This window comes from Dermacentor variabilis, chromosome 7, assembly GCF_050947875.1.
Source record: "Dermacentor variabilis isolate Ectoservices chromosome 7, ASM5094787v1, whole genome shotgun sequence".
NCBI classification, from domain to species: domain Eukaryota; kingdom Metazoa; phylum Arthropoda; class Arachnida; order Ixodida; family Ixodidae; genus Dermacentor; species Dermacentor variabilis.
Window position 1 is genome coordinate 140,152,780 of NC_134574.1, and position 20,626 is coordinate 140,173,405.

A 20,626-nucleotide genomic window follows, 5' to 3' on the forward strand; every position below is an offset into this window, starting at 1 on the left:
ATTCCATCTACCGTATTGTCCGCTACATGCGGCGTTGAGGATGCCGTCGGGTCAGGAGCCTGTTCACTTGCACTTTCCTACACCCTTTAAGGCCTCACAGGTGTAGGTAAGGACTTTGAATGGTTCAGCGCCGCACGTCTTCTGGATGTCATCTAGGTGCACATTGTAGAACAGCATCACCAAACGGCGCCGAAGTTTCTCGCCTAGCGATTCGCGTACTCTGCGGGCCTTGTGCCACTGTGTGCAAGAAACACATGTACGTCCGCATTAGTGAAGGTACACACTCGAATGATCATTAATATCTCTATCAGACATTCAAAACATTGTGAACAAGAACCCCGTATGGGAGACGAAACGTCTTGGTTTCTTTGAATGGTTTTGGTTGACGACCGTTTTACCCTTGACTATGAGCAATCCCGACCAGACGAGTTTTCGTCGAACTCTTGATTTTATGATCTGACATGAAAGATGGCCCGAACATCTTACGACGTATTGTTGAACAAAAAACAGCGCATTAAAATCTTTTTTCTACACTGGCGTCCTCGTATGTCGATCGCAGGCTTTGAAACAGCAGCTAACTATACTCGCGGACAACTTTCTGTGCAAATGAAGGGAAAGCTACGGGCGCGTGGCGGCTGCACATGTGTTACGGCGCCAAGTAGTCCGGCAGCGTTAGCAGTGCTTTCGGTTGCTCGAAACAGATGCTGAATCGGCGCTGCTTCACGTGCGACGCTATCGGGTTTGCCCAGACGCGGAAAAGCCGCAAAATAATTAAACTTCTACATTCAGTGATGTGTATTACCTTATTTACCTGTTGCTAATAAGGTGTTCATGTTTTCTCTTCCCCAGCCTAAGCTAACGTGGATGAAAACATGCGACTGTTCAGAAGCTCTCACTTGTGCGTGATTTGGCTACGTAGGTTTCGCTTCATCGCCACTGAAAGTTGACCTCCAGTATAGAATATTACGGATCACCGTAGTACAGTCCAACGCTTGGTTAACTAAGCGCCCGTGACGGCGAAATTCCTTAGTTATACAGAGTGACTTCATTGCAAAGACCTCGCTCGCTACCATTCGCTATGGTGCAAGCTTAACGACACTCACCAAAAGCTAAAAGTTAAATAGCTATTTAAATAATTAGGTAGGTTAATTTGCGTCTGCACCCTTGGTTCGACGATATGCGCAACTGCAGCCGATGCTGCGGCAACGAGGTTCCCGGCATGCTTGATCGTGAAATCCTTAAGTGGCGCAAAGTACAGTTGCAGAGTGCCAAATACCGCTAAAAACTGTCTCGTCAGAATTCTTGGTTAGCCTTCAGTCTTTTAATGAGTACTCACTAGGGCTGCCGAAGCGGAAAGAAATAATGCGCGTCGGATGTATGAGACGCCGACAACACTTAAAGTAGATGTATATATTCATTGTGGCGATGGTTTATTGGACTCGTCAAGCGGCAGCCAGACACACAGCAGCAGCAACGATGGCTCAGCTATAGGTCGGCTAACTGGCGGCGCGACACGATGGCGATAGCGCTCTCCAGCGTGCCAATTTTCCGGCTCGAAAGATCAGCACGCTAGTATGCGATCGCACGGGCCTGATCTTTAACACGATCCGCGATGTGGACAATGTGCGCCGAGTGCTAGTAGCTTCGTATGCGCTGAGCTTTCAACGCTTAGTTCGCGTTGAAGCGAGACGCAGCACGCAGGTCGATTCGCTCGCTGCTGCTACCGCGCTTCCTCACTCCAACGTACGTTACCGCAGCGAGTTTATGTGGTCAGGGAGTAAACATTTGTCCATGTTTACCTGTGCTCGCGTGGCACCGTGCTTGTTAATTTAGTTATTAAGCGCATCTTTACAAGTTCGTACAACCGACAAAATTACTATACTTCGTATAGCTGTCTACTAATTTGCTATCGCAGTCAACGCTCCGATTTCCGGGCGTAACTGCGCCTTCTTTTATTGTTATTATTTTTTATATTTAGTAAAGCCATGTTTCTCTCCAATGCTGCTGTCGATGTACACTGTTATACCGCGTTTCTGACATCAGTTTTAACAGTCATTTCCCGGACGCGGTCCACAATGTTAGCGTAATTTACAAGCCAGTTTTCTGGTACTCTTCCTCCAGTGTGAGTGACATTTTTACTACCTGGAGTGGGAGTAATATCTTTTACTATACAGCCACCCCATACTGTGCTCTAGCCTTGCCTCCACTTCGCATTTTCAGCCCCGCGCCGAGTTAGCAAACGCAATCCCGAGATCTCTTAGTAGTCAGTCGGGGTACAGCGGGGTGCGTCCGTTACCTTTCGTCCCGATCGCCGCTTTGCTCGAGGAGGACATTCCATTTCCATTTCTAGAAGCTCATGTGTTCTGTAAGCTTCACAGCTTAGAAATCCGTGCGGATAAGCGCAGCATTGTTTACATAAGTCTAAGCACTAATGGAGGGCGCATGTCTGGTAGAGGGGTCGTGCCGACACCACGAAGGCCTCGCTCCTAGATGGGCACTTGGAAAATTCCGCCTCATAAACTCGTGGGGCAAGTCAGAGAACCATATGGTGCGGGTAAGCCTAAGTACTTATGTAACACTAAAGGCGGCAAGGGTGCATCCTCTGCGGCTTTTCATGAGCACTGTGTCTCCCTCAAGGCTTGTAGGTCAAACAGCTCCGCGGCAAAAGCTTAAGACACACGAGCCCTCACACCACAGCCCACGTTTAATGTAAGCCTAACCGCTAATGAAAGACGTGGGGTGCATAGCGTAGACATCGCCAATTTCTTACTCAAGGCGGACACGTATAGACAACTCTACGGCGGAAGCCCACGAAACGTGGGTCAAGCACAGCCCACGCACCGTTTACGTGTATGCACCAATGGAAGACGCCGAGGCAGAAGGGGGCGCCTAACCACAAATGAAAGACGTGGGGTGCATATCGTACACATCGCAAATGTATTACTCAAGGCGGACACATACAGGCAACTCTACGGCGGAAGCCCACGAAACGTGGGTCAGGCACAGCCCACGCACCGTTTACGTCTAAGCACCAATGGAAGACGCCGAGGCAGAAGGGGGCATCTACCACACAGCCTGTCCAGCCACAGTTCATGTTTTATCTACGGGGTGTCCCAGCTAGCTTTAGCGAGAGTTTAAAAATATTCAAATGTCACATAGTTGGACAGAACAAAGGTAATGCTCGCAGTTGCTTAGAGATACTAAAACGAATTTTGTTTCCATTCTGCGTACATAGATAGTTAGTATTAATTAATCAACTTCTCAATTATTATAGTCAGATTAAAAGTGTCAATAAGAAAATTATAGAGTGACATGAAAAATTCCAGATACAGCTTTCTGTTGCTCATTACGTGCTACATAAAAGTTTTTCCGCACGGGAAAGTAGCCCGCAAATGCACGCGAAATTAGAACGACAGAAAGCTGAGCTAGTTGGTAAGGATTCATTATGCAAAATAGAAGTGAGGCGTGCAGACAGGACACAAGAGTAAAAAAATTAAATTATGGGGTTTTACGTGCCAAAACCACTTCCTGATTATGAGGCACGCCGTAGTGGAGGACTCCGGAAATTTCGACCACCTGGGGTTCTTTAACGTGCACCTAAATCTAAGTACACGGGTGTTTTCGCATTTTGCCCCCATCGAAATGCGGCCGCCGTGGCCGGGATTCGATCCCGCGACCTCGTGCTTAGCAGCCCAACACCATAGCCACTGAGCAACCACGGCGGGTCACAAGAGTAGAGAAGTAGACAACACGAACGCCAACTATCAACTGAAGGGAGCACTGAGGCGAAAAAAAAAGAAAGACACAAAACTCATCAGCGCATGCTCAGCTCTCTACTCTTGTGTCCTGTCTGCACACCTCACTTCTATTTTGCACGCGAAATTGCCGCGCGACTGGCCGCTGGAGGATATTTGCATGTATTCACGAGGTCCTTTCACACCGGGAAAAACGTTTATGTAGCACGTAGTTAAAACAAAGCTGTATCGCGAACTTACCAGCTCGGTCTACAATTTTCTCATTGACACTTTTGATCTAATGATTGTATTTGAGTAGTTGATGAACTTATTAAGGCTAATTACCTAATGAGTTGGAATGAAAAAAAAAACCTGTATAAGACACCCTGTATAAGACGAGCACATCTCCAATTTAAGGCGACAGCATTAAGGGCCCAGTGTCAGTGAAAATCCGGCGTCCAGAGTCGGACGTCGTTCCGACAAGATTTTCGAACCACCCATACCCAGGCCCTCCGTGCTGCGCAAGAAAGTTACTTAACTAATTTAATTTCTTAATCTAAAATACCTAGAAAAATCTTAAACTACGACTCACACACAACCTACAGACATGATAGTGTCGGATTGTGATTTCAGTATACGAGACAACGCCAATGCTGTTACCCGAAAACTCAAACAAACCCATTTTGCAGCGTTTCTACCATTCATAGACTGGTCGCGTCGCGTGCCATTTGCGCGCGAATATAGTCACAGTCTGTAATGTGGGAAGAAGAGGACGCCGATGGTGGCCTTGGAGACGACAAAGAAGAGTTAATTTTCGTCGCTGCTGTACGCTTGTAAGCTCCGCCATTAAAAGCCATATGTTGGCAGACGTACGCTTCTTCCTTCCCGTAATATCATTGGTGGAGTTACTGGGTAATCACTTGCGCAAGACGGAGCTCCGCATCGGACGTAACCTGGCCACCATGTCATCCGAAGCACAGTCTTCAACCATGGCCCAGTCGTCGCCACCGATGGTCATCCTGGCGCAGCCTCGTGACCCTGGTATGTTTTCCGGGATTGACAACGTTGGCGTCGATGACTGGTTGCAGCATTACGAACGGGTTAATACACAGAACACATGGGATAACACACTTATGCTGGCTAATATATTCTACCGAAAGAAAAGAGCACGGGTCTTGTTCGAGACACACGAAGAAGAGATTGCAAGTTGGGACCAGTGCACACAGAGCTTAGAGATTTTCTCGGTAAGCCCGTCGGCCGCCAACGTGTTGCTAAGAAGGACCTTGGGACCAGAACACAGACGTCCACTGAATCTTTCGTAGTGTACATCCAGGTCGTCCTCGCTCTTTGCCGCAAGGTGGATAATAATATGGCCCAGGCAGACACGGTCAGCCACATTTTAAAAGGCATCGCGGACGACGCATTTAACCAGCTTCTTTACAAGAAAATGGCAACGGTCAATGAGATCACCAACGAATGTCGCCGCTTTGAATACGCGAAGAGCCGCCGCATAGTTAAACAGTTTAGGCGTCTACCCAATACCGCAGCTTCATCGTCGTGCGAAGACACTTGTCCACCGCGTGAGGCCACCGCCTCTTAGAACATCGTACGTATCGTCCGGCGAGCATTCGAACCAGCGTCTCCTGCTACGCCAGTGACACACTGCTTTGACGATTCCCGGCCTCTCGTACGTGTCTCTCATTCAGTCGATCCTTCGCCAAGAACTTGCCAATGTGGGTCATCCGTCCATCTGCTCCGCCAACCATGCTGACTTTGCTTCGTCTGCTGCCTCTGCCCCTGTTCACCGGAGCCAATACGGTCCATATCCGAGCTATCGCAACCCGGCCGAATGGCGCACACATGATGAAAGACCCATCTGCTCTTACTGTGGTCGTGCGGGCCAGATCTCTCACCACTGTCAAAGTTCCTGGCCAGCCCACTTTCGACAAAGCGTTCCCGCCTACCGCCGCTCCCAATTGAATCATCGCCCGCCTGCACTCCCCACCGAGGTTGAAGACGCACGTGACAACGCTCGAACCATCGCGACTAGCCGCTCAGCATCACCACACAGTGACCGCTCCCGTTCGCCTCAGCTGCGTCGCTCCCCGACCCCAGCTTACGGTCGCCGCTCTCCGACGGGAAGCTAAATGGGGCAGCTTCCAAAGGTGGCGCTCCTCTGGAACCCCGGCCTGATATTCCTTTACTGATCCTGCCTACTGATCGGAACGTTCTGGACGTGAACGTGGATGGTTTGCCCGTTACAACACTCATCGACACTGGAGCGCTAATTTCCATCGTGGTTATTGTGGTAACTTCCACAAGCAAGACCGAGGAAACGGCAACGAACATCCAGGAGAAAGCCATAGAAGGACCGGCACCGAAGAAGCGAGCCATCGAGGCCACGCGCACGCAAACAGAAAACGATCGCATCGACAGCCTCGAAGCGAAATTCGAAGCGACATTCACCAAACTCGAACAGCTAATCGCGGCGAAACTCGCAGCAGTGACACCATTGAAACAAGCTATGGAGACCTACCAAGCCGAGAACACGAACAGATACGCCTACATTTAAAGGACCCTACAGCCGATGGTAAGCCACCCGACGTTTGCGCCCCTCTTCGCGCAACATACACCCAACCAGGGAGCCCCGTACACGCCAACGACATCACGGCCGCCAACGCAACACCAGCAGCAGCAGGTGTTACCGCGTGGCAGTGGAACTGTCGCGGCTTCGGAAGGAAAAAGGCAGTCATCCAACAGCACATCGTACATGCCGCGAGCAAGCCGGACGTTATACTACTGCGAGAAACACTGACAGACGCACCGTCCCTCCCCGGCTACAGAGTGCACAAGGGACCGCCCGACGGGAGAGGCCTGTGCGTCCTGGTCAGGAAGGGACTCACGTTCGTCGAACACGAGCTGCAAAGAATATCAAGATCGAGCACACACTCACCGAAATCATCCCGCGCAAGAAGAGAAAAGGAAGCATATTTCTGCTCAACGTCTACAGCAACCCATCGCAAAGAAAACAGAGATTCAAGACATTACTGCACAGAGCCAGCACCGCAGCGCGCCGCAACACGCTGATCGCGTGCGGAGACTTCAACGCGATGAACCCTGCCTGGGGCTAAAACAAGTATACAGCAAAGGGCCGCGACCTGTATCCACGGAACTCGACTTCACCCTGATCACGGACCCGACTCATCCGACGAGAATCGGCAACTCCGTGTCCCGGGACACCACTCCAGACCTCACATTCGTTATGAGCGACATCCGGGGCGCGATCACCTGGAGAAACACGGGGACCGACCTAGGCAGCGACCACACCATCGTGGAAATCGGCATACCGGAACACAACGACACCAGCATCAAAACACACAGATAGGTAGACTTGGATGCCTTTCGAGACGCCACCAGAAAAGCGGCGGTGACGGCGATATCGAAGACATCGACTCGTGGACCGCCGAAATCACCAAGAGCGTACTCGACGCGACCAAAGAAATTGAAACGGGCGCGGAGATCGATAATGTAGACAGCCGGCTTTCGCATCTCACCGAAGCCAAAAGGTCGATACTCAATCGCTGGAAGAAACAACGGCTTAACCGCAGACTCAGAAAGAACTCCTTCTGTTCTCACCCATTTTGATGCCTCCGCTCCGACAGAAATCCGCCTTGACACCAGGGGCTACGGCGTAGGCACAATTTTAACTCAACGCTAATGCGGGCACAACCGCGTTATCGCCAACACCAGCCGCCTCCTCTCTCCAGCCGAGCGTGATTACTCGATTACCGAGTGCGAGTGTCTCGCCCTCATTTGGACGGTGGGCAAGTCCCGACCTACATGTATGGTCGACCATTTACAGTCACAACCGATCACCACGCCCTTTGTTGGCTTTCTTCCCTCAAGGATGCTACCGGACGCCTCGGTCGCTGGGCCCAACGGCTGCAGGATTACACATACAGTGCGGTCTACAAGCCGGGTCGTCTACATCAGGGCGCCAACTTCCTGTCTCGTCATCCCGTCGATGCACAGGACGGTTTAGTGGATGTCGCACTGATCTGCGTTCTTTCGCTCTCCGCTTTGAAAGACATTGGCGCTGAACAACGACGCGATGAATCATTAAGGCCCATTATCGAACGCCTGCTCTCTGATGTGTCTGACCTATCCCTTCACATGTTTATGCTAAAAAATGGCATCCTGTATCGCTGCAACATGCACCTCGATGGACCTGCGCTCCTAACCCTTATTCCGTCTCATCTTAGACAGATTGTACTCCAGCAACTGCACGACATTCCCACCGCTGGACACCCTGGCGCCCCTCGGACCTATGACCAAATTCGGCGATGGTTTTTTTTTGGCTCGGCGATGGTTTTTCTGGCCCCGTCTAAACCGCTCCGTCCGACGCTATGTTGCAGCCTTTGAGTCGTGTCAACGCCGCAAAAGGCCAGCGATGCAACCTGCTGGTCTGCTGCAGCCTTTGGATATACCGACCGACCCTTTGTTTCCCTTTGGCGTTGAACCTTCTCGGACCATTCCTTATATCAAATGACGGAAATAGGTGGATTGCCGTCGCTACGGACTAAGCAACCCGCTATGAGACTACTAGAGCCCTACCGACCAGTTGCGCTATAGACGTCGCCGACTTCTCGCTTCACGACGTTATCTTACACCCCAGTGCACCTCGACATCTTCTGGTCGATCGCAGAAGAGACATTCTTGCCAAAGTCATAGAACACTTGCTTCGATCATGTGCTACCAAACACAAGCTTACTACCGCTTACCATCCTCAAACAAACGTTCTTACCGAACTACCGAACGCCTGAACCGCACATTAACTGGCATGCTAGCAATGCATGTTACCTACGAATATGACCAGTGGGACGCTGCTCTACCATTTGTCAAGTTCGCTTACAATTCCTCGAGCCACGACACAGCTGGCTACTCACCCTTCTATCTCCTCTTCGGCCGAGAGCCGACTTTACCTTTCGAGATTCTCCTTTCGACCACACTCTGCTCGCCGACAGAGTGCACTCGGGATGTCACAGCCACATCGACCCAAGCACGCCAAATGGCCCGCATTGGTCATTCTGCTTCACAGACACGCTAGAAGTGCCGTTACGACCAGCGTCATCACGACGTGGAGTGCGAACCAGGTGCACTTGTGCTACTTTGGTCTCCAACTCGGCGTGTTGTTCCTTCGGAGAAACTCCTCTCGCGATACTACGGCCCTTACCGCATCCTTCGCCAGGTGAGCCCTGTCACATATCAAGTGCCTCCACTGGATGCCACCGTGCCTTCACCTCTCTGACATCAGCCACGTCAGCCGTTTCCGACGGCGGTGATGACACAGTCTGTAATGTGGGAAGAAGAGGACGCTGATGGTGGCCTTGGTGGCCTTGGAGATGACGAAGAGCTTAGTTTTATCGCTCCTATACGCTTGTTGGCTTCGCCATTAAAAGCCATCTGTGGATACACCGTAGCTTCTTCCTTCATGTAGCAATATCTTGGAAGCCACGGAGCGGTGCGCGCCCGGTTCCTTGGAACACCTCCAGATCGCGCTCCCTTCCACCGCATGGCCGCCCTCTCAAGAGCCGCGTCTCTACCAGAAAGGCCCCCTTCGTGCCTAACGTTCGCCGCCAGCGTTTCCTGGTAAACATTACGGTTACATACGCTGCAGCTGCCGGGAAGCATAAGGAGCACTCAGGCATCTTTGAATCCTATATAATTCCACTCTGGAAATTTGACCTACCTTTGTTTGACCTGATGCGAGATATTCACCCAAGGCGATGTCCGACTTTGTGACGGAGGAGGCGAATGACCCGTAAGTGTAGAAGGTGCCCTCTATGGAGGTAGGGGACCGCGATCGGCCACAAATCTGAAACACAACGGCAGTTTTGAAAGAATCGGCCATGGCCGATGAGCGTTGGTTATAAAATGTCATTGCAGTACGTGACCTTATGCAGTGCTTTTAAAGCGGGATACAGCGGTATAGTCGCGTAGCCAGAAATTTCGTTTCAGGGGGGGGGGGGCGAGGCTGCTCACGTTGCAGCTTGACCTTATCATCACTAGGATTGAGGATTGGGCGAGTTGGTATTGCATTCTGGAACTGGTGCAGCGCACCGTACAATGGAAACAGATAAAGAAACAGATAAAGGAACAGAGCGCCTCCTTATCGAGTTTGTCGAGGGATCAAATACATTAATAGTAACTGCATTGCCATTGCCAAAGATGCTGGAAACGGATTCTTGAACGCGAGGCACTGTGAAGACAAGTAAAATGTGTGTTTTTTTCATAAAATAATATACTAATATGTCTCAAAATTTGTACCCGAACTAAGTAATATCAATGCTTCCATGTTTTCTGTCTACTTAATTAGTAAAGAAAGTGTAAGTGAGCTTTAGAACTATATTAGTTTGAAAGCAGCGAAGTAGTGCATGGCGCTGATTTGAAGAAAGTAAAGGCCATGAAATCCCTGGAAACAAAAATCAAAACGCCCTTGAAACATTGAGCTCGGACGGGGCTCCCTGCGTTTCAATATGCGACTCCCGGTGCATGGGCGTTGCCGCGAAATCCAGCATGATTTTGCAATGTTCGCGCTGAAAAGTGTTTTCTAGCCTGAAAGACATTCTAGACAAAATCCAGCATGACTTGCGGCGCCGGGGGTTGTTTTGGTGGGCTGTGCATCACACAATGAAAACCTTTTGGGGGAGGGGGCCCATAAGCCCCGCCCCCCTCCTGGCTACGCCCCTGTAGCAGTAATGCGCAATATTTGAAAGGAATCTGAGTAAACCGAGAGCGGTGAGGACTTCATTGTGCGGAACTCAGTTGAAGCCAACCGTAGCGAATTGCTTATTGCACCACTTGAAAGCGGTATCAAGGTTGATGTGCCCTTCAGAGCCATTGCTGGCGAGAAAGGCACATGGCAACACAAAATTAGTATCTTTCTGCAGAAGCACTTGAACATGTTGCAAATTGATGATCCCTTTGCCACTAAGAATTCTGAAGATGTTATTTTGCTTCTGCAGACAGTTGACTCAATCGGATTTGGGTTCTCCGTTGATGTTGAAGATTCCTTCTACTCCATACCTCCCCAGCCACTCTTTTAATCAATGCGCAGCTGCATTGAAGCTAACGATGTCATAGGTTTCCAAAACTCGGCAGGCATCTCGGTAGACAGTTTCCTGGCACTTTTGGAATTTTATCTCAGCGCTACTTTTATCACCTTTGACAACCAAACCTTATTCCAGCGACAGGGAGAGTGTATTGGGTCGTGCGCGGCAGCAGTTTCATGCAACGTCTTTTTATCGAGTATTGACCGCACCTTGTTTGGTGTCCTTGACAAAGACAAAGTAGTACATGTTTTTAGGTATGTTGACGATTTTCTTGTGTTGCTGAAGGAACGAAATCATTCTATGTATGACGATGCCATTGCAGACATTTCAAATCTCTGAGTATAATGCCTTAGGTCTAATCTTTACACATGAGCTCCCTGTCAATAACATTCTGCACTTCCTTTACCTCAAACTTACCTTTAGTAAAGAGCAAGTTTGTTGCTGTTTCTGCCCCCGCACACAAAAGCAGCTGTTACCCTATGATTCCGCTCACTCAAAAATCACCAAAAGGGCCATTGCTAAACAGATTATCGAGCAATCTCTGAAAAAGTCATGTACACATGCAATGCAGGCCAGCTTCGACATGCAAATTTCTAGGCTGAACGAGGCTGGCTTCACTGATGTGGTTGTGCTGGCAGTTGTCGAATCTCTCGAAAATAAGCTAAAAGCGCCTCAAAAAGTAGACACTGATGTTGCCAACAAAGCTACCAAGCCAGTCGTAATCCCTTATGTTCATAGAACTGCACACAAACTAAATAAGGTAGCAACCAAGCACGGTGTCCCACTCGTTTTTTCAGCTCCCTGCAAGCTGAGTCACCTTTGTGCCCGCATTGGGAGACTCCACGCCAGAAAGAAGCGAGGTGGCTGTGCCGTGAAACACGCGAACCCCAATGTAGATTGCCAAGTTGGCGTTATTTATAGATTCCCCTGACATGTGGCAAAACCTACATAGGCCAGACGGGCCGTTGTTTGAACGTGCGAATCCGTGAACACGAAAGGTCTATTAAAGACCGGGAGCAACGTCATTTACCCATGCATTTCCTAGATCATAAATGCAGGCCTCTGCTCAACCAGGTTAAGATCTTGCGTAAGTGCAGTAACGAAAAAGCACGGGAATTTCTTGAGGGATACTAAATAAAAAAGAAGGGACGAGCATGCATCAGTGACACATCGATCATACTTTACAAGAGGGGGGGCACGTTTCGTAGAAGATATGATTAGCTGAGCCCCGCCATTGGCTTTTCTCTGATTGTGTTTTTTCCCCTCTTATCTGCTGCTGATACCCTGATGTACCTGCGCTCGCATGAACTGACAATTAAGTGTTTAACTCGAATAAACCTCAGTTGTTAGTTTGCGCCTGTCCCGTCTTCTTCCTTGTGATCGTCTTCAAAGCGCATCTAATTTTTCCAAATACGATGAACCAACTTGCCCAACAACGCATCCTGCTAATCTACACAAGTATTACACGCATGGATTTCTACGTGTGGCCCGAGGAGGACGAAGTGTTATGTTCCATGAAATGTTCCATGTTATGTAGCGTGTGTGGGCAAAGTTTTAAAGAGTATGGGTCAATCGCAGGCGGTGAAAATCGTTAATATGCAGCTACTCGAAAGGAACAGACTGGGCTGTTATTTTGTAAGGTGGCAGAAGTCTGTGGCGTAGTTTACGCTGCCATACCATCCAGGCGTGAAGATGCGTGATGTAACATGGACAGTGAGACACCTGAGCTCAAAAACGCAACAGTTAAATTTTCAACTCTCTATATCAGCTACAGAAAGCGGTATCACACCTCTGTAGACATGTATCTGTAGAGCCGGGGCGTAGCTGGAGGGGGGAGGGGAGAAGCTTATGGCACTTCATACCCCTCCCCCCCCGGAAAGTAATGAGCCACGGTATGCTTCAGCTGCCGGATATTACCGCGGTAACAATTATATAGACACTCAAGGCGCATTCCTGCCGTCGCCGTCGCCCTCATGTTCCGTATAGACTTTCTGAGGGCGATAACATTGTGACCGCGCGCCGCGTGCTGCATGTGCGAGTGACAGCGTAGGAGGGGCGTGGCATGAGTGAGCCGACGATGGTGGCTCAGTCTTGTGTGCGCAGGGGAGAAAAGCGTGGAGGAAGCGCACCGCCTCCTATCACGCGCGATACATGATGGGGAGTGGAGGGAAGGGGGGGGGGGCTGGGATCTCCGAATCTGTGGTTGCGCAACGTGTTTGCCCTATACAGTGACTTTTTTCTTAGATACGAATATTTATTCGAAACTTATACGTATATTTGAATATCTTGTGGCGGAGGCTTTGTGTATACGTGATGTGAACTTTGTTTCCAGGGACACTTTTTGCCCTTTATCAAGCTGTATCTTCGCATTTGTGTATTCCATTGTATCTCCATGTATACTCCATGTAGTCTTCGTATGGCTTCCGTGTACGTTGAACCTTGCATTTGATTGACCACTGTGAAGCGTTGGAGTAAACGGTTCAAAGAAGGACGTGAAAGTAGCAAAGACGATCCAAGACCGGGCCAAAGCCATCGTGCCATCACCGCCAACACAATTGCAGACTGATTAGACAAGAACGGAGTATAAGCATCTGTAAATTGGCAGGGCGTGCGAACATCAGTCACGGTTCGGGTCACACCATAATTCACGGATATCTCGGTTATCGGTTCTTGTGTGCACAATGGATGCCCAAGATTTTTAACCACTGCCAGAAGACAGAGAAGTTCGGCGCTGTCTTGACTCATCTGATCCGGTATCACAATGAGAGTGAAGACTTCTTGTCTGAAAGTGTGACCGGGGATGAATCATGGCGCCGCTACTACGAGCCTGAAACATGACGGCAGAGCTTACAGTGGAAACATGTGAATTCACCACCCCAAGGAAATCAAAAGCCGTCATTTCTGCCGGAAAGCTGTCCACTTCGCTTTTCGATCGCCTGGGGCCATAATTTATCGAGCTTGCTCAACCTGGAGTAACTATCAATCGTTTCCGATATTGTTATACGTCGGATCGGCAGCGTGTTACAATCTAGAGCAAACCCCGTGGAAAATTGTGGAAAGGGGTCAACTGACTCCACGACAATGCCCGTTCCCACGTCGTTCATGTCGTTAACAAAAAACTGGCCAAGTCCAAGTGGGAAACGTTGCAATATCCGTCATACTGCCCAGACCTGTCGCCTAGCGACTTCCACATTTTGCAGCATATGAAAAAAAAAGCAGCTCAATGGAACCAGATTAGTGTAAGAGGATGACGTGAAAGAAACAGACTTTTTGAAGCAGCAACCGAAGGAGTTTTATGAGACGGGAATCACGCGAATAGGTACCCAGTGGGACAGACGTCTAAATGCTCACGGAGACTACTTTTAAATAAAGTACCCCGTTTGTCACATATTCACATCGGCTCACTTTCAATTGACTCGCCCTCGTATATCTTGCAGAACTCCTTTTTATATGTGCTCTCCGTTGCGACCTTATTGCGGTGCAATTACTCGCAATACACGATCAGTGAGAGCTGCTCCTGCGTAATACATTGTAACAAAGGACAGCATCATTGAGGTTATTTCCTGGTCGTTGCATATGTACAGAAAGGTAAACAAGGTTCTTGAATAACAGCGAGAGAGAGATGCAAATGAGACAAAGGCAGGGAGGTTAACAAAGTTTCATTGAAATGTTTGTCTTCTACTTGCTCATTTGAGGGCCTTTACATTTTTTTTAAATCAGCGCGATACACTATTTTTCTGGTTTCAAACTGATATAGTTCTAAAGTTCGTCTGATAGATTCTTAATAATTAGACATAAAACGTGGAAGCATTGATATCAGTTTTTTCGGGCACAATTTTTTAGACATACTAGTACATTCTTTTACGGAAAAAATACACATTTTACTTGTCTTGACAGTGCGTACCGTTCAAGAATTCGTTCGCAGCAACTTTGGCAATGGCAATGCACTTATGAATGTATTTGACCCCTCGACAAATTCTATAAGCAGGAGGACGAGCTTAGAGGTATTCATAAAGCATGCAGAAGCCTACGCATTGCATCAACGATTCTAGGATGGTTCTCATCAAACTCATCTAAACAATGTGCATGGTCTCACATACGCTGGGAACGAATAAACGCCTGTGCTCTCCGTTCTATCTGCCTTGCCTTTTTCCTAACATTTCTTTCTTTCGCTCAGCGCAATTTTCGATAAGCACAAATCATATCGTGACGAAAATAAGAACTAAAAAAATAATGCTTGACGCCAGCGCAGGTCATATATAACACGGCTTAGAAGCACCACTTAACATTAGGGAGTATTATATTTTGTGTACCCAAAGTTTTGGTACCCGAACCTACGGGCGTACGAAAGATGCAAAAGGTGATGCAAAAGTACGACAAGGAGTGAAAATAACGCGAGAAGGGCATGGCGCTTTCTGTGTGCAAATGCACCTTGGCGTATCTAGAGTCATTTGCGTGAACTCTGAATTTTCTTATCGATTTCCGCAAACGCTATAATATCAGTGACGGCTTGTCGAGTTGATGCAGGAAACTTATCAAGGTTGCGTAACTGTCGGCCTTACGGTTTCGCATCTTCTGTGACATTACAAAGCCCCCTGTATACGAGCATCCATTTCACATTGGGATGAGGTTATTTAGGAATGAATAATTATTCCTCACCATTGTGCATTTATCGTTTCTAAAGTCATGCTCGCTTGCACGATTGACCAAATACCGGAGAACGAATTACTCACCGCAGATCTTGAAGTAATGCCCCAATATCTGCACGGTGCGTAGGGGGCATCGTTGATTTTGGTGATATTGGCTTTGAGCACGTACAACATCGTTGCCATCTCGAAAGAGAGGCCCACCAGCGCATCGTTCTTGTACGACATTTTGTTGCTTATCAATTCCCAATGGCTAGCCTGCACGAAACCATAGACAGAGGCGCAAATTTGTACAAAAAGGCTGCATAAAGTTAGCCTACAACTTTTACGACCAGACGTCGCTGGCTTAACCGTGATCTAACGGCGGATGCGTGTAATATACTGAAGCACATTACTCAACATGCAATCTTTGAATGCAGTATGCTCATTTATTACGTACAGAATAAATCGGGAAAAGGCGGTTGCCTGCAGCGATAGGCGAACAGGAATATTTCTCTTCCCCGTGACGCTTTCAGGTGGCGCTTCCGTCTTTTCTAAGAAGGCAGCGCCACCTGGTAACGTTACGACTTTACAGGGTGCGTGCACCGCGTCTCTTCACTGCGCGAATGAACGTTTCCAGAAGTGTTTAATAGTGGCAGGGAGCCATGCATGTAGGGACACTCGAGAGCCGCTTTCTCGTACTTGCGCGGACTCCTGTGCGCATGCGCGTGTTTCTAGAGAAATCTGCGTGCGTGCGTTTCCTCGTAAGATGACCTTGCCTATAGGTATATATATACACTACGGAGGAAGACGCGCTTTGACGCGGGGAGGGGGCGCGGCAAATACGAGAAGGAAGAAGCCCTCGTCAGAGGAACGCGCAGCGCCCTGCTTTCCCCTGGTGGCAGAGTTTGACGTGAGGGTGGCGCCGGGCAGCTTCCGTGCGCCAGACGCGTAAAGGCGACCTGCGAATTCTTCGTATTTTCTCTAACTTCTTTTTTTTTTCATTTACTGTTAAGGATTGTCTGTCGCCGGCTGGAAGTGGGCACACTGCTTAACCTTCGGCAAAGCGTAATTTCTTGCTTTCAAAGAAGTTCCTTGCTCTGCGGCAAGAGAGGTGGCTCGTGTGCGTGCTATCGGCTTCACATAGCACGCCGAGGGACAACGGCAGTCACATAGACGACTACGAACGAGTCGTCGCTAAGGTTTGATCGCTAAACACTCGGTTACAAAACTTCGCGTCAACGGACGCTGTTACAATCCTACGTTCGTGAAGTGGGAAGACTGCGGGCAAGCTAGACTTTGAAACGGGCTGCCCATAAAAGGAGGACGCGTGACGGAGGCCACCTATGCAACGAAAAATCGCTGCTTCATTTTATCAGGTTGCGTTGATATAACGTATTCCTAGGGGGTGGACAGCGCAATCTGGATGAATGACAAAAGGAAGTACACGATAGGTATCGTGTACTTAATTCCTTTGTACGAACTCGCCCAGCTTGCTGTGTTAATTCAGTTGATATAACGCCACTGCATGCCGCCATTATATTCCACAGTGACGAGTAGCAGGCGGTCGCGAAGCTTGCGTGAAATGGAAGCGTTCTTTAGTCCTGTATTGCACGGGGTACGCCCCCAATATATGCAAGGGAGCACGGTTTCCCGTACGGGACTCCATGTCTTCATACATATTCAGACCCAATAGCAGCAACTATTCTATTCGCAGGACGACAATTTTCATCCAATAACTGATGATTATTCAGCAGAAGTTATCGGCCCTGCACGTCCGCACAGAAACTGATGTACCCGCCGTGGTTGCTCAGCGACAATAGGATGTTCGGCTGCTGAGCACGAGGTCGCGGGGTCGAATCCCGGCCATGGCGGCCGTGTTTCGATGGATGTGAAATGCGAGAAACCGATGCTTATACGCGCTTCAGCAGCGGCTCTCTTGCAGCTAAACTGTTTGGCACAGTCATCACGTGGATCGATCTCGCGTCCTCGGAAAAGCCCGAAGGGTTCGGAGCCTCGAACCTTGGGACGCAAACGAACACATTACAAATTCAAATAACAAATACTCGAATCGAATAGGGACATAATTGCAATCGCTATTCTATTCGTGCTCGAAATTTCGTGCTGGCACACCTCTAGACAAGAAAAAAAATCATTTCCGATACACACCTGCGCACTTGGTCCTCGCGTTTCACAGAACGGCACGTTAGCTCTGATTCTCTATTATCTGCGTTTACTGTTCGCCTGTCGCAGCAGCGCGAACGTAATTCACAAAGGGTCGCAGAGAGCTCTATAGAGGATTAAGCCAAAGATGGAAAGAGCAGGAGACTTCCCAGCGGCTCCCAAAAAGGAGTCTACAGTTCGCACTTTATATTTACAGCGAAAGGCGTTGCACTAAAAGGCTGTGTAGAGTAAGGCACCACAGCGCCAGCATAGACCGCTAGAGCGAACATGCCGTCCAAAGGCGTTTTCGAGGTGCGACAGGGACACGAGATTTGGCGAGACTATCGGTTCCTGCCATCCCGATCTGCACTTCCTTACAGCGGCCTCCGCTTTCGCCGAGACGGATTCGGAATATTTTGGAGACACCGTTACGACTTCGCCAACGTTTGCACATACGTAATTTAAAGGGATGCAACCGCTGCTATGTGCCTTGAAGAAAATGCGCCGCCACACTTCCTGGCAATACAATATATTGTGGCACAAAAAAAAAAGGATCTTGGGGCCGAAACATTCAGATGGGGACCGACTGTCAGCGAAGCTGTTTATGCCGCGCATGTGGGCTGCATACATTATGAAATCATACTTTTTTTTTAATGCGGCCCCACACTACTCCGACACAAGTGCCGGCGCGGTCAGCGCACCTCCCGTGCATTTGCCGCAACCGCTGCCGCAGCCACGCTGGCACCTCCGACGCGCGTGAGGTTATAACCACATAAGCGCAAGCAACGCGCACAGGCACCGTCGCCACTGCTTCCCTCTCTCATTATTCGTACAACAGCGTTCAAAACAAACAGCAAGATGGACAACTGGCTACACTAAGTGCATTTTGTAGGCTATGTATTGTTTCTATATTTGGACCCAAAATATTAACTTATTTTTGGAAGTTGGTGGAGTGCTTGAAGCCTGCTTCCGCTCCGCCGCGAGTCGGCCCGGTGTTGCACTATCTCCGGGATCAGCGCACGCATACCTGTCACCTATGCAGACGTAAGCCGGGCCTCTACCCCCCCTCCCACCCCATTGGGAACGCATGCGGGGCATGCACACAGGGGCTAGAGGTAACCAGCTTCGCGGATAAAAAAAAATGGGGCATACGGAGAATAGCGTCTGCATCTCGTCTGAGCGTAGGTGCGGCTATATCCGGTGACGACAAAGCAGGAACAACAAAAGACGCCCGCTAGTCTTGTCCATACGCCTAGTCATACATACAAGGCAACGCTGTACGAACGCTAGAGAGAATTGTCCTTAGTAATCACGAATGTATTGCGTCACATGTGTAGGAAAGTGGTATGCGTCGCGTAACTCGATCTTGCACGAGGTCTCGTATACCCACGTGTCGCAATACAGGACACCATTGTTACATGAAACGCGTCCACAATGTGAAACTATTTATCACCGGACGATCTCGGTGACACGGCCGCGTGGCCACAACGCATCACTTGACACCCTCGCGACAAATGAAGTTGTGTACCTCGCCTATTGGAAGCCCAAAAAAAAAGAGCGCGAGTAATGCATAAATCCACATCCTTACGTGCGCAACTCGTATAATACATTAAGTAGCAGTCATTCTGCTGAAAGCGTTGTCGTTAAAAAAAAATAAATGGAAAGCTACCACACTATACTTTTAAGACAGCACTACTTGAGTAGCTGCAGTCTCGTCGCCGACACGCAGAAAACGCCCTCGCTACGCCTTTGTCCCTGAAGCAGTCGACGCTCGCCATTCAACTTCGTGTCGCACGTGAATGCGTTCTTTTGCGCGGCGAAAACTCACCAGGCTTGGGAACCTAGCGTTCGGGCTGATGTAGACAGTTGGCGGTACTGCGAAGCAGGAGTCACTGTTTTCCATCGTACTCACCGAGGATATGGCGATCACAATGTCAACGTCGAACTCGCTGCAGAGAAAACACGCCAACGTTCATTGCTATTGCATCGTCTACGTAATCAAAGGGCGAGCACAAACACAGAGGAAGGAACAACACGAGGAGGCAGCGTCACGCGGTAATTTTAGAGCCAGGCCATAAAGAATGTAAACTAAAAGCTCATAGGAGGGTAATTGCTCACACTTATTGTTATTTATGTGGTGTGCCTGACTGATTTATCTTGCCAATTTACTACCATGGATGAAAACAGATAAACAATCCTAATCCGGCCTGAAGCCCCGTTGCGGATATGTTTGGGCAAGTCTGACGAGCATAATGGTCTTTTGAGCGAACTATGGTGATCTCATAGGTACATATTTAGGCACCAGCCAGTCTGCCCTATGTACATTTGACCACATGTGAAAGGAATACAGTACACTGCCTCTGACACGTACTGGACAAATTTGGTGCTATCATTAACCAAGCAAGCCTCGCTTGCCTCCTTGCCTTTCTCAATTCAGTTGCGAACTGTTGTGCATATGCTGCCTACATTATTATTGCGGGAAATACATGTGCATAGCAGTCCACAAGTGAATTGACAAAGGCACCCAGGCATTGGAGGCTTGCTTAGTTAAAGATACATAAAATTTGTATCGTATCTGTCAGGGGTAGTGTAGTCTATTCTTTCGATCACGTGCATATTTGGTCCTTTGTATATCGGGCATGCAGACTAGCCGGTGCCTCAGCATGTGCCTAGGGCAGCACCATAATTCACTAAAGGACCAGTGTGATCGTCGCATTTGAACATGCATTGACACGACAAGCTGTGCACTGGATTTAGATTGTTCAACTGTTTTGTTCGCCTATGGCAACCGATTGATACAACATATCAGTGAGGAATACCACATCTAAAAATGGGACGTGTGTGAGTCAACGCTCATTATGATTGCATGACAAAGAGGAATACTCTCTAATGACATGGTATACAAGTCACCATACTTAATTATTAAGTTCTTTTTATGCAAGTTTGTTTATCATGCTTCTATGCATTTGTTGTTCAACTTGTGCCCTCCCTC

The 20,626-nt window shown here is 48.8% G+C and overlaps 1 protein-coding gene and 1 pseudogene across 1 annotated transcript in view; one reads left to right on the top strand and one right to left on the bottom strand.

Moving 5' to 3' along the window:
* LOC142587172 (uncharacterized) overlaps positions 1-20,626 on the bottom strand; it is a 47,488-nt gene continuing 26,862 nt past the window's right edge. Inside the window, exons 6-9 of the mRNA XM_075698058.1 lie at positions 19,463-19,583; positions 15,580-15,750; positions 9,484-9,609; positions 1-237 (exon numbers count right to left, since the gene is read on the bottom strand). Of these exons, the coding sequence (XP_075554173.1) occupies positions 64-237; positions 9,484-9,609; positions 15,580-15,750; positions 19,463-19,583 (592 nt within the window). The 3' untranslated portion in view covers positions 1-63. The remainder of the gene's footprint in view (positions 238-9,483; positions 9,610-15,579; positions 15,751-19,462; positions 19,584-20,626) is intronic.
* Positions 18,534-18,660, top strand: LOC142589115 (U2 spliceosomal RNA; annotated as a pseudogene).